The following is a 20,425-nucleotide window of genomic DNA, read 5'->3' as shown; positions in this document are numbered from 1 at the left end:
AGTGGGTTGCTTTTCCCTTCTCCAGAGGATCTTCCAAACCCAGGGGTTGATCCAGGTCTCCTGCATTGCAGGCAGATTCTTTACCAGCTGAGCCACAAGGGAAGCCCAAGAATACCGGAGTGGGTAGCCTATCCCTTCTCCAGCAGATCTTCCTGACCCAGGAATTGCACAGGGGTCTCCTGCATTGCAGGTGGATTCTTTACCAGCTGAGCTACCAGGGAAGACTAGTTTAGTATTATATAAAGTAGTCATTCTCCAATAAACACTGTATTTCAAGAAACACTGTAGGCCCCTGCCTGCCTAGGGACTGAGACACATGGCAATGAACATTTCCATTAGCCCAGGAAGACATTTTTCAAAAATCCATTTAATCATACTACTAGAAAGCAACAGACTACAACCAATGATGTCTCTTATCTACATTTAATTATGTGGATTACATACTGGATGACATTCTTAACTAACCTAAAAATACTGTTGTACCTGAGTGGATACAGAACCCATATCTATAATCTCATCTGGCATCTAAATCAACATTACTATAAGCACAAGGACTGTAAGTACTGTTTCTCATAGTATGCCAATGAAAATACCCATTAATATATGATCTGAACATAAGATACAGAGCAACCCAAGAAATCTTTAAATTCTTAGCCTAAAACAAACCATTAACAAACTATCAGATACAATTATATCAGATTTAACTTTCTTCAGTTCAGTGATTTCTACTTTGGTAAAGTGAAATTTACTTTTCTTTTTGATACTATCTACCTGTGATGGTATGAGCTGTTAGAAATACACATTTGGTTTTCTTCCGCATACAGAGCTCTTAAAATCTTTGCAATTTTTAAAGTAATAAGAGTGATACTAACGAGCTTCTATACTGGTTGCCAGGGGAACCAACCTCATGATTAGAGGGTTAGAACATTTAACCACCTCTCCCTCCTACCCTACTCTGTGAAGAGAGGAGCTGGAGGTTAGGCTAATTACTAATAGCCAATGATTCAATCAATCATGCCTATGTGGTGAATCTCCATAAAAATCCTAGTTGAAGAGCTCTGGAGAGCTTCCAGGTTGGTAAAAAAGAAAGCATCCATGTGCTGGCAGGTGGGCACACCTTAAACATTACAAGCACTCCTCTGCTCAAGACCCTTGCAGATCTCATTCTATATATCTCTTCATTTGGCTGTTCATTTAAAATATGTTTTACAATAAATTGGTAATAGTACATAGGGCATTTCTGAGTTCTGTGAGCCATTCTCTCACAAATTATCAAACACAGAAGGGAGTGGTGGGAACCTCCAATACACAGCCAGTTGGTCAGAAGCACAGGTGACAACCTATACCTGCAATTGGGTCTGATATGGGGCAGTGTTATGGAGCTGAGTCCTGAACTTGTGGGATCTAATGCTATCTCCAGGTAGGTAGTATCAGAATTTTGTAAAATTGAAGAATATCCAGCAGGTGTTGAAGACTTGGCGGGTAGTGGACACATTTGTTGGCCAGAACTGTTCCATGGGTAGTACAGTAAAGAAAACAGGACGTTTTTCCTTTCACTACACTAATAATAAAGATACTGGGGGAAAATTTGACAATATTTGAAGTTTAGAGACACCAAGTTGTATTAAATTTGAAAAAAAAGAAAATGTGCAAAAAATTGTGAAAATCTAAGAACTTAAACACAGTTCCAGAAGGAAACTGTGCTCAGGAAAATTATGACTCTATCACTAGCTTAATGATTCACTTTAGATCCAGTTGCTTCATTAGGCAATAATAATACTATATATAATTAAATACTGAAATCATTTGATCATTCTATAAATATACTGAGTTTCACTGTAAATACTGAAAAAAGAATGACACTCTCTATTCCAAAAAGAAAGGAAATCTTAAAAATTTTATATCAATGTATTTCAAGCTGTATTCTCCAGAGCACAAGAAATTTCCTCAAAGATACACTGCTTCAGCCATGGGAGAAACTAGAGTTCCAGTTACTCATTCTCTTCCCTCCAACTCTCGTTCTTCCCTTCAAACAGAGAAGTACCATTTATGACTCTTCTATTATATAACAAAGTTTTGCTAGCTTTTCTTTGTAAAGATTCCATCACTAAGATCAAACAAATGAACACTCCAAACCAAATAGTTTGAAACGTTATATAGTTAATAGTTGTTAGTAAGCTAAAACTTCAACAAGTTTTGATTTAATTTTGATATTTATATACAGCTTAAAGAAATTTAACAATCAAACTTTTCATTTCCTATTTCCAGGAAAAGTAAACACCTTACCCAGCATGACTAGACGATGAAGGTGGTGGTAAATCTGGTGTAAGGACATAAAGACTGTTGTTTTTTGGCAAGTGTAGTGATTTTAAGACGGTCTGAAAAAGAAAAGGTAAAAACAAAAAATAACTATTGACTGTGCATTATTAATCTTTTCCTATAATTCTTAGAAAATTATTGCCATTGCAGCTTGACTTTTCATCTTTTGACAATTTCCTAAATAGGATAATACAGAACTATTGAATCCAAATAAATTTGTTTCTCCCATGCATAAGTTAGCATAAATCTGAGTATTAAAATAAAATACAAATTCTTTAGCTCACAAAGAGATACAAATATACACAGTTATATACATAGTTGAAGATTATTAATTACTTCATTGAAGAAGCATAACCTTGCAACTAATATCTACTTTATTCAGGATCATTATAGCAAAAATTAGCAAGTTATGTTTTCAGAGATCATTAGATCTAGAAAAGATGATAGAGAATATCTTAAACCGAAGACTTTATAAGAGGAGCTATAGCCTAAGAAATGAAAAGACCTGGATGAGGTCTCTACTAAGTGTTACCTAGGTTACTTAACTCTTCCTCCAGATAATCATCTTGTGTGTATGTGTTCTCAGTAGTGTCCAACTTTTGGGGACCCCATAGACAGTAGCCTGCCAGGCTCCATGGTCCGTGAGATTTCCCAGGCAAGAATTCTGGAGTGGGTTGCCATTTCCTCCTCCAGGAGGTCTTCTCAACCCAATGATCAACCCATGTCTCTTGCGTCTCCTGCACTGGCAGGCAGATTTTTTACCACTGCACCACATGGATGATAAAAAAAATTTTAACATGAAAGTCAATGCTGAAGGTTCTTCAGAGAGGAAGGACTGGAAACGGAAATGAGGAACAATGAGGACACATATTTTAACAGTTAGTCCAGTAGTATAATGGCTACTTCAGTTCAGTTCAGTCACTCAGTCGTGTCCATTTGTGACCCCATGAACCGCAACATGCCAGGCCTCCCTCTCCATCACCAACTCCCGGAGTCCACCCAAACCAAATCCATCAAGTTGGTGATGCCATCCAACCATCTCATCTTCTGTTGTCCCCTTCTCCTCCTGCCCTCAATCTTTCCCAGCATCAGGGTCTTCTCAAATGAGTCAAATCTTCGCATCAGGTGGCCAAAGTACTGGAGTTTCAGCTTGAACATCAGTCCTTCCGATGAACACCCAGGACCGATCTCCTTGTAGTCCAAAGGACTCTCAAGAGTCTTCTCCAACACCACAGTTCAAAAGCATCAATTCTTCAGCGCTCAGCTTTCTTTATAGTCCAACTCTCACATCTGTACATGACCACTTGAAAAACCATAGCCTTGACTAGACGGACCTTTGCTGACAAAGTAATGTCTCTGCTTTTCAATATGCTGTCTAGCTTGGTCATAACTTTCCTTCCAAGGAGTAATAGCCTTTTAATTTCATGGCTGCAGTCACCATATGCAGTGATTTTGGAGCCCAGAAAAATAAAGTCTGACACTGTTTCCCCATCTATTCGCCATGAAGTGATGGGACCGGATGCCATGATCTTAGTTTTCTGAATGTTGAGCTTTAAGGCAACTTTTTCACTCTCCTCTTTCACTTTCATCAAGAAGCTCTTTAGTTCTTCTTCACTTTCTGCCATAAGGGTGGTGTCATCTGCATATCTGAGGTTATTGATATTTCTCCCGGCAATCTTAATTCCAGCTTGTGCCTCCTCCAGCCCAGCATTTCTCATATTGTACTCTGCTAAGTCACTTCAGTCGTGTCTGACTCTGTGTGACCCCATAGGTGGCAGCCCACCAGGCTCCCCCATCCCTGGGATTCTCCAGGCAAGAACACTGGAGTGGGTTGCCATTTCCTTCTCCAATGCATGAAAGTGAAAAGTGAAAGTGAAGTCGCTCAGTTGTGCCTGACTTTGCAACCCCATGGACTGCAGCCTACCAGGCTACTCTGTCCATGGGATTTTGCAGGCAAGACTACTGGAGTGGGGTGCCATCACCTTCTCTGCATGATGTACTCTGCACATAATGGTGACAATATACACCTTTGACATACTCCTTTTCTTATTTGGAACCAGTCTGTTGTTCCATGTCCAGTTCTAACTGTTGCTTCCTGGCGTGCATACAGGTTTCTCAAGAGGCAGGTCAAGTGGTCTGGTACTCCCATCTTTTTCGGAGAAAAGCATTTAAAACTGAGAATCCTCAAAAGAAACAATATCTTCAGGAAGGCAGATTTCAGTCAGAGGTAGATGGTGAAGAGAATGTGTAACAAGAGGTTGGCAATAGAAGGAATTTTGCTAATGATGAAATTAGTTCCATAGGGCTCAGGAAAAAATTTTCAAGCAGTGGAGAGCAAAACGAACAAGGACAGATATGGGTTGTACAGAGGCTATGGAGATTTAAGTGAGGAATAATTTGGGAATCTGAGACTCCTTGCGGTGACTGGCATAAACAGTATAAAAGGCATAATGAAACTGGTTCTGGTTGAATCAAAGCAAATAATAATGTCAAGGCTGAAAGTATTGGAAAGAAAGGTGGAGTAAATATCTAGGAATCACTTTAACCCTGAATATGAAAGTAGGGACACCTGGGGAGAGTTGATCTTATCCTAGCATATAACCTAACGAATTTATTCTTGACCCTCCATGAGAGTACCCATCTTACTAAAGGCAGAGTCTTCCTTCACAAGCTTTGGGACTTATTCTTGACTTACATTTGTCATGCCTTAATACTTACTCATTATCTGCAATATATTCTGACATCCTTTATCCCTATTTCCTTTTCTTTTAATGCTGGGTATAACCCACTCAATTAACTTCACAACTCACTAATGATTTGTGACCATGGATTGAAAAAAACACTGTAATAGGCAATTAATTGTAACTTCACAATCATCCAGGAAGACTTGAAGTTCTCAATCTTTTTGTCAAATATATGCAAGTTACTCTGAAATTGATCTGTTACCTTGCAAGAGTTAATATGCAAACAAACAAACAAAAATATTGCATACAAACACAGGAAAGTTACTTTTATCATTTTTTATCTTTCATTATTTTACTTTGATGATTACTGATATCTTTCATTATTTTACTTTGATGATTACTGATAACAGCTTGGTCTTACCACTTGATCATTACTGTCACTTTACCATTCCTGATCCAAAGATTTTCCAATAAACCTTCTCAAACCACATATGATATGATTAAACATATACTTTAAGTAGGTCAGTCATTTCACAAACATTTATTTGATGCTTATTATATCCGGCATTGGATATATAATGATGAAAGAAACACCATTTTGTATGGTGTTGTGATAGAAAATGCTGGGATGGGAGCCATTTTACAAAATACAAATAACTGTTAAGAAAGTAACATTAAAGCTGAGACTTGAAGGATGAAAAAGTCACCCATGTGAAGAACTGAGGGTAAAGCATTCCAGGCAGCTAAAGAGCATCTGTCAGATAAAGATGTAAAGAGCTTGAGCATTTTAGAAGAATTAAAAGGTTCTATGATCGCAGCTTGGAAAGTGAAGGTATGAAAGGCTGAAGATGAGGTTGTAGAGGTGAATATAGGGTAAATAATACAATACCTTTTAAACCATGGTGAGTAGCTTGAATTTTATTCAAAGTGCAATAAAAAGTTATATTTTACCAGGAAAGTGATATAATTTGATTTATGTTTTTAAAAGAACATTGTGGCTCCTCTATGGAGAATGCATAGGAAGAATCCCCTCCCAAGAAAAGCTGAAAAAATAATAATGAAGCTATTACACTGGTCCAGGCAAGATAAGCTAACAACATGGATTAGGCCGTGCAATAATAATACTGTAAAGTGGCTACGGTTGAGATATATTTTGAAAACAGAGTCTATAGGACTTACTAAGGATTAGGTACTTTTGAAATTTTTTTAAAAATTATTTTATTGAGGAACTCCCTGGCAATCTAGTGGCCAGGACTCAGTGCTTTCACTGCCATGACCCAGGATCAGTCCCTGGTTGGAGAATTAAGATCCTGCAAGCTGCAGAGCATGGCCAATTAATTTATCTATTAAAATTTATTTTACTGAAGTACAGTTGATATACAATGTGCTGAGTCAGTTTCCAAGGATTAGGTGTTTTTCAAATGGGAAAAGATTAATGCCTGCATTTTTTGATTTAGCAGTGGTGATATGGTTCTGCCATTTACTGGGGAAGACTGGTAGAGAAATGGCATGGGAAGGAAAATCAAAAGTTCCATTTTAAATATGTTAAGCTAAAAATGCCAATAAGGTATGCAAGAATAAAAGGGAACTACCAATTTGGTTATACAAATTCAAAGACGTATAACTTAGCAATACATATTTGGGAGTAATCAGAAAATTAATGGCATAGAAATAGAAAATATCACTTAGGGAGAAGAGTACATAAACAGTCAGCCCTCTGTATCCATAGGTTCCACACCCAAGGATGGAAAATACTTGTAAAAATAAAAATTCCAGAAGCTCCAAAAAGCAAAACTCGAATTTGCCACACATCAGCAACTATTTACATAGCATTTACTTTGTATTAGGTATTATAAGTTATCTAGAGATCATTTAAAGCATAAAGAGGATGTATAGGTTATATGCAAATACTATGCCATTTTATATAAGGGGCTGACTTTATTTTTCTGGGCTCCAAAATCACTGCAGAGGGTGACTGCAGCCATGAAATTAAAAGATGCTTACTCCTTGGAAGGAAAGTTATGACCAACCTAGACAGCATATTGAAAAGCAGAGACATTACTTTGTCAACAAAGGTCCGTCTAGTCAAGGCTATGGTTTTTCCAGTAGTCATGTATGGATGTGAGAGTTGGACTATAAAGAAAGCCGAGCACTGAAGAATTAATGCTTTTGAACTGTGGTGTTGGAGAAGACTCTTGAGAGTCCCTTGGACTGCAAGGAGATCCAACCAGTCCATCCTAAAGGAGATCAGTCCTGGGTGTTCATTGGAAGGACTGATGTTCAAGCTGAAACTCCAATACTTTGGCCACCTGATGCGAAGAGCTAACTCATTTGAGAAGACCCTGATGCTGGGAAAGACTGAGGGCAGGAGGAGAAGGGGACGACAGAGGATGAGATGGTTGGATGGCATCACCAATTCATGGACGTGGGTTTGGGTGGACTCTGGGAGCTGGTGATGGAGAGGGAGGCCTGGCATGTTGCGGTTCACTGGGTCACAAAGAGTCGGACACAACTGAGCGACTGAACTGAACTGAACTGAACTTGAGCATCCATAGATTTTGGTATGAGGGGGAAGATGCAGGAACCAATCTCTTATGGCTACTGAGAAACAACCTTACCAGAACACATTGGGGTTTAAGAACATTTTGAAAATGTTTGCCTTTCTTTTTACAAGCTACCAAAAATGCCGGGTAGGTAATTCAAAACCATGGGTTTCCCAATAAATGAATGGATAAATGATATAGCTATGTAAACTAATGCATTTTGCTGTTTTATTTCTACCAAGGTTGTTGATTTACTTAGTCAATACTTCTTTTTATTCTTAAATCTACATTTCAATTAGAACAGCCAAAAAGGACCAGGTGTCAGTCAACTATAGCCTGTGCAAAAATTCAGCCTACTACTTAACTTTTGTATGTCCTGTCAGTTAAGCATGATTTTTGCATTTTTAAATGTTTGAAAAAAAATCAAAAGAAGAGTAGTGTCTGATATGTGAAATTATATAAAATGAAGATTTCTATGTCCACAAATATTGATTTAATCCAACAGTCATGCTCACTGGTTCATATATGGTTTACAGTTATTTTCATCTATGATAGCAGAACTGAGTGGTTGCAACAGAGATTCCATGGTCCACAAAGCCTAAAATATTAACTACCTGGCTCAGTACAGAAAAAGTAAGGTAACTCCTAATGTTGTTGTTGTTCAGTCGCTCAGTCGTGTCCAACTCTTTGGGACCCCGTGGAGTGCAGCATACCAGGCTTCGCTGTCCTTCATCATCTCCGGAGTTTGCTCAAACTCATGTCCACTGAGTCGATGATGCCATCCAATCATCTCATCCTTTGTTGCCCCCCTCTCTGCCTGCCTTCAATCATTCCCAGCATCCGGGTCTTTTCCAATTAGTTGGCTCTTCACGCTAGGTGGACAAAGTACTGGAGTTTCAGCTTCAGCATCAGTCCTTCCAATGAATACTGATTTCCTTTAGGATGGACTGGTTTGATCTCTGTGCAGTCAAAGGGACTCTCAAGAGCCTTCTCCAACACCACAGTTCAAAAGCATCAATTCTTCGATGCTTAGCTTTCTTTATGGTCCAACGCTCACATCCGTACATGACTACCAGAAAACACACAGCTTTGACTAGACGGACCTTTGTCGGCAAAGTGATGTCTCTGCTTTTTAATGTGCTGTCTAGGTTGGTCATAGCTTTTTTCCCAAAGAGCAAGCACCTTTTAATTTTATGGCGGCAGTCACCATCTGTAGTGATTCTAGAGCCCAAGAAAATAAAGTCTGTCACTCTTTTCATTGTTTCCCCATCTATTTGCCATGAAGTGATGGGACTGGATGTTATGACCTTAGTTTTGTGAATGTTGAGTTTTAAATCACCTTTCTTACTCTCCTCTCTCACCTTTATTAAGAGGCTCTTCAATTCCTCTTAGCTTTCTGCCATTAGGGTGGTGTCATCTACATATCTGAAGTTATTGATATTATTATAATATCAATAACCTCTAATATAGCACATCACTAATTTTTACTTAAATTTATAAGTATCTTGTCAACCTGAAATTCCTATAAATAACTTAATGAAGTACTCAGAGTATCTCCATGTATCAAATGAACTCACATACAAATTTTTATAAGCACAATGTCTATCAGAAACTGTTGACAGAGAGTTGAACTGAAAGTTGAAGATTTTAAGTTCATGCCTGGTATTTAAATATCAACTCAGTTACTAGTGTGAAAAGATTTAGTTATTTCTATTTCAAACATCTAAAACTTTACTTAACTCATTTCTTTCCATCCTTTACCACTCACTCTGTCAGAAAAAGAATGTGCATAAAATATTTTATGCCTGAGGCTGAAAATGGGTGCTTGAGAATAGCAACTACGAGCTTAAAATTGCAACATTTTGTGTAAACTCTTAAAATATAACTCATCCATGCACCTGACCCTATCCACCTAACAAAGAAGCATTCTCACCATTTAAATTTTCTAAGTTAAAAATATTTCCTATTACCTTTTTGTTCCATATAAATACTTGATATAAACATATATGGGCTTCCCTAGTGGCTCAGATGGTAAAGAATCCACCTGTACTGCAGAAGCCCTGGGTTCCTGCATTGCAGAAATCTGCAATGCAGGGTTCAATCCCTGGGTTAGGAAGATCCCCTGGAGAAGGGAATAGCTACCCACTCCAGTATTCTTGCCTGGAGAATTCCAAGGACAGAAGAGGCTGGTGGGCTACTACAGTCCATGGGGTTGCAAAGAGTTGGAAACAACTGAGTGTCTAACACTCACTTTCATAAATGTATATATACTGGGTATGACTTCTTTCAAGCCAACAAGTAACTGTTTAGAAAATTATTATTCCAAGGCAATTACTGACATCATATGAGGTTTGAGAAAAGGATAAAATGCTCTCAAAAAAAGATGTCAAGTTGACTTCTATAAAATACTTATAAATAGGAAAAATATGCCAAAGAGTGATTTCACTTATATACCTAATGAGTGTTGCTGATTAACAATGAAATGTTTTAACTTGAAAAACACTGTTTGCTGTATTCTTAAACAAAGTTACTATTACCAAATCTCCATTTGTCATATGTAACAACATTAACAAAAAACAATTTTATACTTTAGTCAATAGCATAACTTAATTTTCTTTTATTTCTAGGTAATTATGAAACTCACACTGTCTTCCACGTCTCCAGTCTTCCAGCCTTTTAATAGCATTTTAGACATAGGTATCTGAAGTTCACTTTCTAAAATCTGTTTAATTTCTCCTGTACAAATAAGAAGAGACCAAATATTAATAACAAAATAATACAATCAGTATTTATTCATATCCAAAGCTAGTACTAATATTAGGGATATGGTTCTCAAGTCAATGACATTTGTTTCATGAATGAATATGAAAAATTTCAGTAGTCCAAACTTCAAATCTTGATCATACAACATGATGCCCCTTTGAAGAAGTGAAGTTTCAACATTATAATAAAAAACTTAATAATTAATTAAGCAGTTTTTTTAAAAAGAAACAGATATCAGTGATGGGGTTTTGAATAGAAACAATCTATTTCAAACCGACCAATATGTGATCAGCATATGGTGGGAGTAGTCAGTAAAGAATAAAACTTGAGGCATTATAGTATAAGGAAAGCAAACTGTGCAATGCAGTTTGGGGTTGAAGTCTTAGCTTAAAGAAATAAAAGAACTTGTCTATTCTTAGTTTTTGTATCTGTAAAATGGGATATAATAATGTCTATCTTATCTACCTCTAAGGTTCAAGGATAGAGGAGACAACAACCATGAAAGTAGCTGGGAAAAAAAAAACCAAAACAATGCATATAATCTAGAAGACAATTTAAACTGTCTTAAAAAAAAAAGGAACAGAATTTAAGAAAAGAAAAAAAAGTTATGTTGGATCAAATAAAGAAGGCTTTGTGAGACAGGTGAGACTTAAACTCAAGTTTCAATTGTAGCTGGATTAAAACCAAGCATGAAGTATACTAGGGTTTTGTGAAGGAGAACCAAATCAAAGGAAAGGATATACTATTCGGTGAAGGAAAAGACCAAAATGTAAAAGCAAAAGTGAAAATGATACTAATCAGAAACAGTAAAGAAACACAATTTTTCCAGCATGCTACAAAGTACTTTTCAAGAATCAAGTCTACTTATTAATTAACCAGCTCATTTCTGCTTCTACAGTACAATAAACAGATCATTAAATCAGAATGTACAAATATTTCATGTATATGCTTTTATTAGATTGGTTAGTCTATAATTTTAGATTAACATGCAATGCAATTCCATTTATAATAAGCGATTGAACACTGCAGAAAATGATCATACTATACATTAAAAAAAAAAGTAAATCCATGCTGATAAAGGAAAAGAAGGAAGGTGGAGCTTACCCTACATAAGTTCTATGGAATCACAGTGGTCTAGGTAAGCAAGGCTACAATCAAACCCTTCATGGCCTTCAGTTCAGTCAGTTCAGTCATGTCCAACTCTTGGCAACCGCATGAACCACAGCACATTAGGCCTCCCTGTCCATCACCAACTCCCAGAGTTCACCCAAACTCATGTCCATCGAGTCGGTGATGCCATCCAACCATCTCATCCTCTGTCGTCCCCTTCTCCGCCTGCCCTCAATCCCTCCCAGCATCAGGGTCTTCTCAAATGAGTTAGCTCTTCACATGAGGTGGCCAAAGTACTGGAGTTTCAGCTTCAACATCAGTCCTTCCAATGAACACCCAGGACTGATATCCTTTAGGATGGACTGGTTGGATCTCCTTGCAGTCCAAGGGACTCTCAAGAGTCTTCTCCAACACCACAGTTCACAAGCATCTATTCTTCGGCACTCAGCTTTCTTTACAGTCCAACTCTTACATCCATACATGACTACTGGAAAAGTGTCCTTAGTGACTTTTTTTTTTGCTTTCCTAAGGAAATTCCTATCTGGGCACTTTGGATAGTGATTAAACATCATAAAAGAATTCTGATTCAACATTATACTTTAGAAGCACAAAATACATCGACTTTGACCTTCAAAAATATCACTGTTGAGAAAGGATTGTTCTCTTCATGGAAATAAGAGAAAGGTGAGCCGTATTTCTTATGTGATTGTGATTGTGTTAGGTCCCTTGGTTGTGTTCAACTCTTTGCAATCCTATAGACTGCAGCCCACCAGGCTCCTCTGTCCATGGAATTCTCTAGGCAAGGATACTGGAGTAGGTTGCCATTCTCTTCTCCAGGGGAGCTTCCTGACCCATGGATTGAACCCAGGTCTCCTACATTACAGGCAGATGGCACTGCCACTATAGTACCCCTATATGTGAAAACTGATGATATGTAGATTTCATCAAGGAACACTCCACTAACTGCCAAGCATATATGAGATACAGGTTTAATATCCAAAATATATAAAGAACTCACATAACTCAATAACCAAAAGCCCCTAAATAATCAAACTAAAACTGAACTGATTTAGACATCTTTCCAAAGAAGACAAAAAATGGCCAACAGGTACATGAAAAGATGCACAATATCACTAAATACTAGGGAAATACAAACAAAAAGCCATAATGCGGTATTATCTCACATCTGTTAGAATGGCTACCATCAAAAAGACAAGAGATAAGTGATGGTGAGGATATGAAGAAAAGAGAACCATTGTGGGGTTGCTTCCTTTTATTCTTACTTTGCTGGGATTTAATTACTTAAAAATTTTTTTAAATAAATGAAATTTTAAATGTTTTTTAGTCACTAAGTTGTGTCTTTTCAACCCCGAGGACTGTAGCCTGCCAGGCTCCTCTGTCCGTGGGATTTCCCGGTCAAGATTACTAGAATGGGTGGCCATTTCCTTCTCCATGAGATCTTCCCAACCCAGGGATTGAACCTACATCTCCTTTATTGGTGGTGGATGCTTTACCACTGAGCCACCAGCAAAGCCAAATATTGTTGTTAAATATTGTTGTCAATGCTTTTGACAAGCCAAATATTGTTGTCAAATGTTTTTCCCTCCATCTATTAAAATGATCAATAGATTTTCTCTCCTTCATTGTACTAATATGGTGAATTAATAATGGATTATATAAAAACTGTTAAACAAGCCTTGTATTCCTGAGTAAAGCCCACTTGACCATGAGGTGTCATTATACATATCTATATTTTTGTTACATTTAATGAGTTCAATTTATAAATATTTATAAAGGATTTCTGCCTCTAGACTGTAAGTAATATCAGTCTATAATAGTTTCATTTTCCTATAATGTCTTTGATTTTAGTATCAGGGTTAATGCTGATTACATAAAATAAATTAAGTAATATTTCATCTTTCTCTATTTGTGAATGATTTCTAACACTTCTTCCTTAAATATTAGAGACTTTACCAGTGAACCCATCCGGGCTTGGGGTTCACTTTTTTTTTGGAGGAGGAGGAAGGGGGGAAGGGAGTGAGGAAGGGAGCAGGGAAGGCTTTGATTGTTATAGCTTTATATATTAGATGTAGAGCAATTAAGATTTTAAATTTTTTCTCTGTCAACTGTGGTAACTTACACCTTTAAAATAATTTTTCTAGCTTTTAAAGTGTTTTATGTAGCTTTTAAATTTCCTAGCATGAATCCATTCTTAATGTTGCCTTATAATCCATTTAATGTTTGTAGGTACCTTTCATTCTCAATATGTTTAACTTGTGTTTTCTCTCTTGTTCTTATTCACATTAGCAAGAGAATTACCACCTTTATTGAGCTTCTCAAAAAAAAAAAAAGCTTTAAGTTGTGTTCATTTAGTTCATTTTCTCTATAATGTTTATCCATTTTCTGCTTTATTGATTTCTATGCCTGTGTCTATGTATGTATAAGTTTTTCCTTTCATACTTACTTAGGGTTTGATTTGCTCTTTTCAAAAACATTTAAGTTTTATTATGACTGGTAAAAAACAAAATACATATATTCACAATCTATAATTTGGTAAGTTTTAACAAATATATAAAGTAGTAAAAACATCATCATAATCAAGATTATGAATTTATTCAGCAACCCCAAAAAGTTTTCTTATACACCTTGTTAACTCTTCCACACTACCCCTTTCTGTATCCCCAGGGAACCAGTGATTTGATTTTTGTGATTGTGAATTGGTTCAAATTATCTAGAATTTTAGATAAAAGGAATTTCAGAATATACTTTAAAAATATGGCTTTCATTCAAAATACATTGTCTGAGATTCCTCCACATTGTTACATGTAATGACAATGTTTCTTTTATTACTAAATAGTATTCCATTGTATGAATATAAAACAATTTGTTTATCCATTCACTGGTTTATGGACATTTGTTGTTTTCCACAGTTTCAGGCTACAAATAAATACTTGAGGTTACAAATAACATACATGTCTTTGATGGGACATATGATTTCATTTCTCTTGGGTAAATACCTAAGAGAAGAATGGTCAGTGTATTTTTAACTCTGTAGGAAAAAACGGTGATGTCTTCAAATTCACTGTGACAAATTTTTACTGTGATGTCTTCAAGTTCACTAATCTTTTCTTCTTCAATGTCTAATCTTCTGTTAATCCCACTTTGTATGTTTTTCATCTCAGACATCACGGTCTTAACCTCTAGACATTCAATTTGGGCTATTTTTACATTTTTAGTCATTTATGATTTGAAATCTTTTCTCTCTTTTTCTGAACTTAAGTAACAGTTATAATAATTGTTTTAATGTCCTTATTTGCTAATTCCAACATCTATGTCAATTCCAGGTTTTTTTTTGGTTAACTGATTTTTCTTTATGGGCCAGGTAATCTTTATTGGATGCCAGACACTGTGAATTTTACCTCAATGGGTGCTAAATATTTTCTTATTCCTATAAATATACTTGAGCTTTATTTTGGGAGGCAGTTATTTGAAAATAGTTCTGTCCTTTTGAGTCTTTGCTTTTAAGATGTTGTACCACATGAGCGGTATTTAGGACTAATCTTGACTATACTAAGACAAAAGCCTTCTTAGTACAGTTAACTCTTATTAAACAACACAGGTTTGAACTATGAGGGTTCACTTATACATGGATTATTTTTCAACAGTAAACACTACAGTATTATACAATTTGCAGTTGGCTGAATTGCAGTGGATGAGGTACTGCAGATAGAGAGGAAAAGGGTATATAGAGGGCTGACTATAAGTTATACATGGATTTTAAGCAGTGCAAAGGGTTGGTGCCCCTAACCCCTGAGTTGTTGAAGAATCAACTGTACTCCATCCAAAGCCTCATGACTTATGAGGTTTTCTAGTCCAGTTGGTAAATGTATATTTGGTTCTCAAAAGCAGAAGGGTGGGGTGGAGTGGGGACACTTTTCTTATTTCTCATTGCTTTCAGAACTTTCTTCTTATATAAATAAACATGTGAACCGTAAATTTCCCTTCCATACCACTTTGTCAGAGAACGCAATGGCACCCCACTCCAGTACTCTTGCCTGGAAAATCCCATGGATGGAGGAGCCTGGTAGGTGGCAGTCCATGGGGGTCGCACAGAGTCAGACATGACTGAGCAACTTCACTTTCACTTTTCACTTTCATGCACTGGAGAAGGAAATGGCAACCCACTCCAGTGTTCTTGCCTGGAGAATCCCAGGGACGGCGGAGCCTGGTGGGCTGCCGTCTATGGGGTCGCACAGAGTCAGACACTACTGAAGTGACTTAGCAGCATACCATTTTGTCAGCATAAAACAAATGTTGATATGTGATGTTTCCATCATAACTAAAAATATTTTCTAATTTCCTTTGTGATTTCTTTGTTGATCCTTAGTTTACTTAGAGATATGTTAATTACCTCCAGAATTCTTGTCTGGAGAATCCAATGGACAGAGAAGCCTGGCAGGCAAGAGCCCAGAGGGTCCCAGACAGTTGGACATGACTGAAGCGACTTACAATGCACACTTGTAGGTTAATTACCAAATATATCAGAATTTTCAAGTTTCCTTTGATTTCTATTTTAATTCCACTGAGTCAGAGAACATACCTAACATGACTTTTTAAGTCACTTTGGGTCACTTTCTGTGACTTGTTTCATGGCAGAGCATTTTTTTTAACCTTAACGAATGTAGCAAATGCAGGTGAAAAGAATATAAATTTTCCTATGGTTATGAGAGGGCTTCCCAAGTGGCTCAGTGGTAAAAGAATCCCCCTGCAGTGTAGGAGACCTGGTTTGATCCCTGGGTCAGGAAGATTCCCTGGAGAAGGAAATGGCAACTCACTCCAGTATGCTTGCCTGAAAAACTCCAGGCACAGAGAAAGCCTGGTGGGCTATAGTATAGTCCATGTGGTGGCAAAGAGTTGGACATGAGTAAGTGACTGAGCATGGATGCACACACAGTTTTAAGAAGCATTTTATCTATTTCACGTAAGTAAAATTGGTTGATACACTATTCATATTTTCTATCTGTTGTTTTGAACATTACTATGGGAAAGGAGTGTTTTTATGCCCAATTACAACTGTAGTTTTTTTCCTTTTCTCATTGCAGTTCTAGTGATTAGTTTTTGGTACACAGACTTTGAAAGTTGTTATTATATATACACACATTTAGGATACTTATGTCTTTAGGATTAACTGACATTTTCATCATTATGAAGTGTTCCCATTTAGCCTTCATAATAGATAGTACTTGCACAGAATTTTAGTTCATTTAGTATTAACATAATATGTGATTAACAGAACACATATATTGGTTACTATTTTCTTATTTATATTTCAATCTTATACTTTCTATTTAAAGTGGATTTCTTATACATATATAATTGGTTTTTCTTTGTTATACAGTCTCACAATCTCTACCTTCTCATAAAGATGTGAAGATAATTTAATTATCTATATGCTTATTTGTTTTCTATTTGTCTTGATTTTTATTTCTTTTATCATCTTCCTCTACCTTCATTTGCAAATATTGAATATATTAGGTATTTTCATTTCATTTCAACCCTTAACTTAATTACTTTAATGTGTGTTTCATTGTTTTAGGGATGGTCTAGGGTTTACAATATGCATATTTAATTTCACACAGTCCATCTTCAAATAACACAGGACTTGTCTGACAAAAACATACTTCCATTCCCCTTTCCTGTTGTGTTCTTTCCATAACTTTACACCTATAAAGTCAATTATCTTTTAAAGAAATTTAAACGAAAGAAAAAATATACTCATATTTTTACCATTTCTCTTCATTTCTTTGTATTAATCTAATTTCCTATCTGGTGTCATTTTCTTCAGCTTGAGGAACTTACTTCGATAGTTTAATAGCTCTTGTAGCTTTTGTATGAAAATAAAGTCTTAATTTAGTTTTCATTTCTGAAAGATATTTTTGTTGAATATAGCATTCCAGATTGACATTTTCTTTCTTTGGCACTTAGAAACGTCATTATATTGTCTCCTGGCTTGCACTGCTTCTATTACAAAGAGTGTAGTCATTATTTTGAAGGCTTCCCAGTGGCTCAGTGGTAAAGAATCTGCCTGCCAATGCAGGAGATGCAAAGATGGGAATTCGATACCTGGGTCAGGAAGATCCCCTGGAGTAGGAAATGGCAACCCAATCCAGTATTCTTGCCTGGAAAATTCCATGGACAGCGGAGCCTAGCAGGCTCAATGAATGTCTGTATTTAATGGTTCGCCTCTAAGGAGTGTAGAAGTTTATTTTGACGGGTCCTTAAATTTCATGCATATCAGGTTGATCCATTTGAGACTTCTTTACAACACTATTTTGGTGGATCTAAAGTAGTGATTCTCCAAAGTATAATTGATAATTTTGGGGAATTCCTTGAGAATGTATAAAATTAATGATCACTATGTTGACAAGCATTATCTCAATTCTATCACTAAGTGACTATTAGTTACTAACCCAATTTATTGGCCCTCTCTGAGACTCGAATTCCACATTAATTTAAAAAAAAAGCTAAGAATGTATTTCATATTAATGTCACCTGTTACCATTTTTTAATGGAAAAAAAAAAAAAAAAACTTAACACAACACAGCACCAAAAAGTAAAAACTGCCCCTAAAGAAAATTGAGACTTAGTCTCCCAGTAAACGCAAGAAAATCATACCTGTCACCTAGAAAATGAGAAATAATATATCATGTGACTTTCTCTCAAGCACAAATCTCAAACGTGAATTTTTGCCTTCTTTGTTCAAATCACACTTTTTTTGGTAATACCAGAAATCTTCCAGTGCCTCTATTCTCTTCCTTATTTTAAACGCTATAAGCCATCAACACCTAGAAACATTTGTTTCAACTATGAAACTGCTCTTTTGAAAAAAATCGGACTAAGATTCTGTAGCAGAAGCAGCATATTACATATTAGATACTAGGGGCTAGACAGGACCCAGCTCAGAGGCTTTTTAAAATCATCCTGGGATACGACTTACCCATGAACAACTAGTAAGTTAATGGCAAAACCTACAAGGCAATGTTCCATTGCTTTTCCCTCCAAACATTTTCACCTCAGATACCCAAAGGTACAGTCGTTGTATATCTTGCTGCTCAAACATACAAATTTAAACAAAAAGATCACTACTGTAACACCTATAGTTATCAACAGAATCATAAATATGTGACAACTTACAGAGTCTGAGACAAGAGGGTTCCAGAAAATGCTACTCAGTTTTAGGTTATATACAGTATATCACAGCATCATCTTTCAGGAATGATGGAATTCCAGTTGAGCTATTTCAAATCCTGAAAGATGATGCTGTGAGACTGCTGCACTCAATATGCCAGTAAATTTGGAAAACTCAGCAGTGGCCACAGGACTGGAAAAGGTCAGTTTTCATTCCGATCCCAAAGAAAGCAATGCCGAAGAATGCTCAAACTACCGCACAATTGCACTCATCTCACACACTAGTAAAGTAATGCTCAAAATTCTAAGACAGGCTTCAGCAATACGTGAACCATGAACTTCCAGATGTTCAAGCTGGTTTTAGAAAAAGCAGAGGAACCAGAGATCAAATTGCCAACATCCGATGGATCATGGAAAAAGCAAGAGAGTTCCAGAAAAACATCTATTTCTGCTTTATTGACTATGCCAAAGCCTTTGACTGTGTGGATCACAATAAACTGTGGAAAATTCTTCAGTTCAGTTCAGTTCAGTTGCTCAATCGTGTCCGACTCTTTGCAACCCCATGATTTGCAGGACGCCAGGCCTCCCTGTCCATCACCAACTCCCAGAGTTCACTCAGACTCACATCCATAGAGTCAGTGATACCATCCAGCTATCTCATCCTCTGTCGTCCCCTAATCCTCCTGCCCCCAATCCCTCCCAGCATCAGAGTCTTTTCCAATGAGTCAACTCTTTGCATGAGGTGGCCAAAGTACCGGAGTTTCAGCTTTACCATCATTCCTTCCAAAGAAATTCCAGGGCTGATCTCCTTTCGAATGGACTGGTTGGATCTCTTTTCAGTCCAAGGGACTCTCAAGAGTCTTCTCCAACACCACAGTTCAAAAGCATCCATTCTTCAGCGCTCAGCCTTCTTCACAGTCCAACTCTGACATCCATACATGACCACTGGAAAAACCACAGTCTTGACTAGATGGACCTTTGTTGGCAAAGTAATGTCTCTGCTTTTGAATATGCTATCTAGGTTAGTCATAACTTTCCTTCCAAGGAGTAAGCGTCTTTTACTTTCATGGCTGCAGTCACCATCTGCAGTGATTTTTGGAGCCCCCCAAAATAAAGTCTGACACTGTTTCCACTGTTTCCCCATCTATTTCCCATGACGTGATGGAACCGGATGCCATGATCTTCCTTTTCTGAATGTTGAGCTTTAAGCCAACTTTTTCACTCTCTACTTTCACTTTCCTTCTTCAAGAGACAGGAATACCAGAGCACGTGGCCTGCCTCTTGAGAAACCTACATGCAGGTCAGGAAGCAACAGTTAGAACTGGACATGGAACAACAGACTGGTTCCAAATAGGAAAAGGAGTACGTCAAGGCTGTATATTGTCACCCTGCTTATTTAACTTCTATGCAGAGTACATCATGAGAAATGTTGGGCTGGAAGAAGCACAAGCTGGAATCAAGATTGCTCGGAGAAATATCAATAACGTCAGATATGCAGGTGACATCACCCTTATAGGCAGAAAGTGAAGAGGAACTAAAAAGCCTCTTGATGAAGGTGAAAGTGGAGAGTGAAAAGTTGGCTTAAAGCTCAACATTCAGAAAACTAAGATCATGGCATCTGGTCCCATGACTTCATGGGAAACAGATGGGGAAACAGTGGAAACAGTGTCAGACTTTATTTTTGGGGCTCCAAAATCACTGCAGATGGTAATTGCAGCCATGAAATTAAAAGATGCTTACTCCATGGAAGAAAAGTTATGACCAACCTAGATAGCATATGAAAAGCAGAGACATTACTTTTCCAACAAAGGTCCATCT

At 37.0% G+C, this 20,425-nt stretch overlaps 1 protein-coding gene across 4 annotated transcripts in view; it reads right to left on the bottom strand.

Moving 5' to 3' along the window:
• FAF1 (Fas associated factor 1) overlaps positions 1 to 20,425 on the bottom strand; it is a 513,649-nt gene that overhangs the window by 296,121 nt on the left and 197,103 nt on the right. For all 4 annotated transcript variants that reach the window (XM_044945026.2, XM_044945027.2, XM_025289476.2 and 1 more), the window contains 2 exons: positions 10,191 to 10,282; positions 2,287 to 2,378 (listed from right to left, as the gene is read on the bottom strand). In XM_044945026.2, the coding sequence (XP_044800961.1) occupies positions 2,287 to 2,378; positions 10,191 to 10,282 (184 nt within the window). The remainder of the gene's footprint in view (positions 1 to 2,286; positions 2,379 to 10,190; positions 10,283 to 20,425) is intronic.

Source organism: Bubalus bubalis, chromosome 6 (assembly GCF_019923935.1).
Source record: "Bubalus bubalis isolate 160015118507 breed Murrah chromosome 6, NDDB_SH_1, whole genome shotgun sequence".
Lineage (NCBI taxonomy): Eukaryota > Metazoa > Chordata > Mammalia > Artiodactyla > Bovidae > Bubalus > Bubalus bubalis.
The sequence above is the reverse complement of the archived record's forward strand: the minus strand, read 5'-3'. Positions and strand labels throughout refer to the sequence as shown.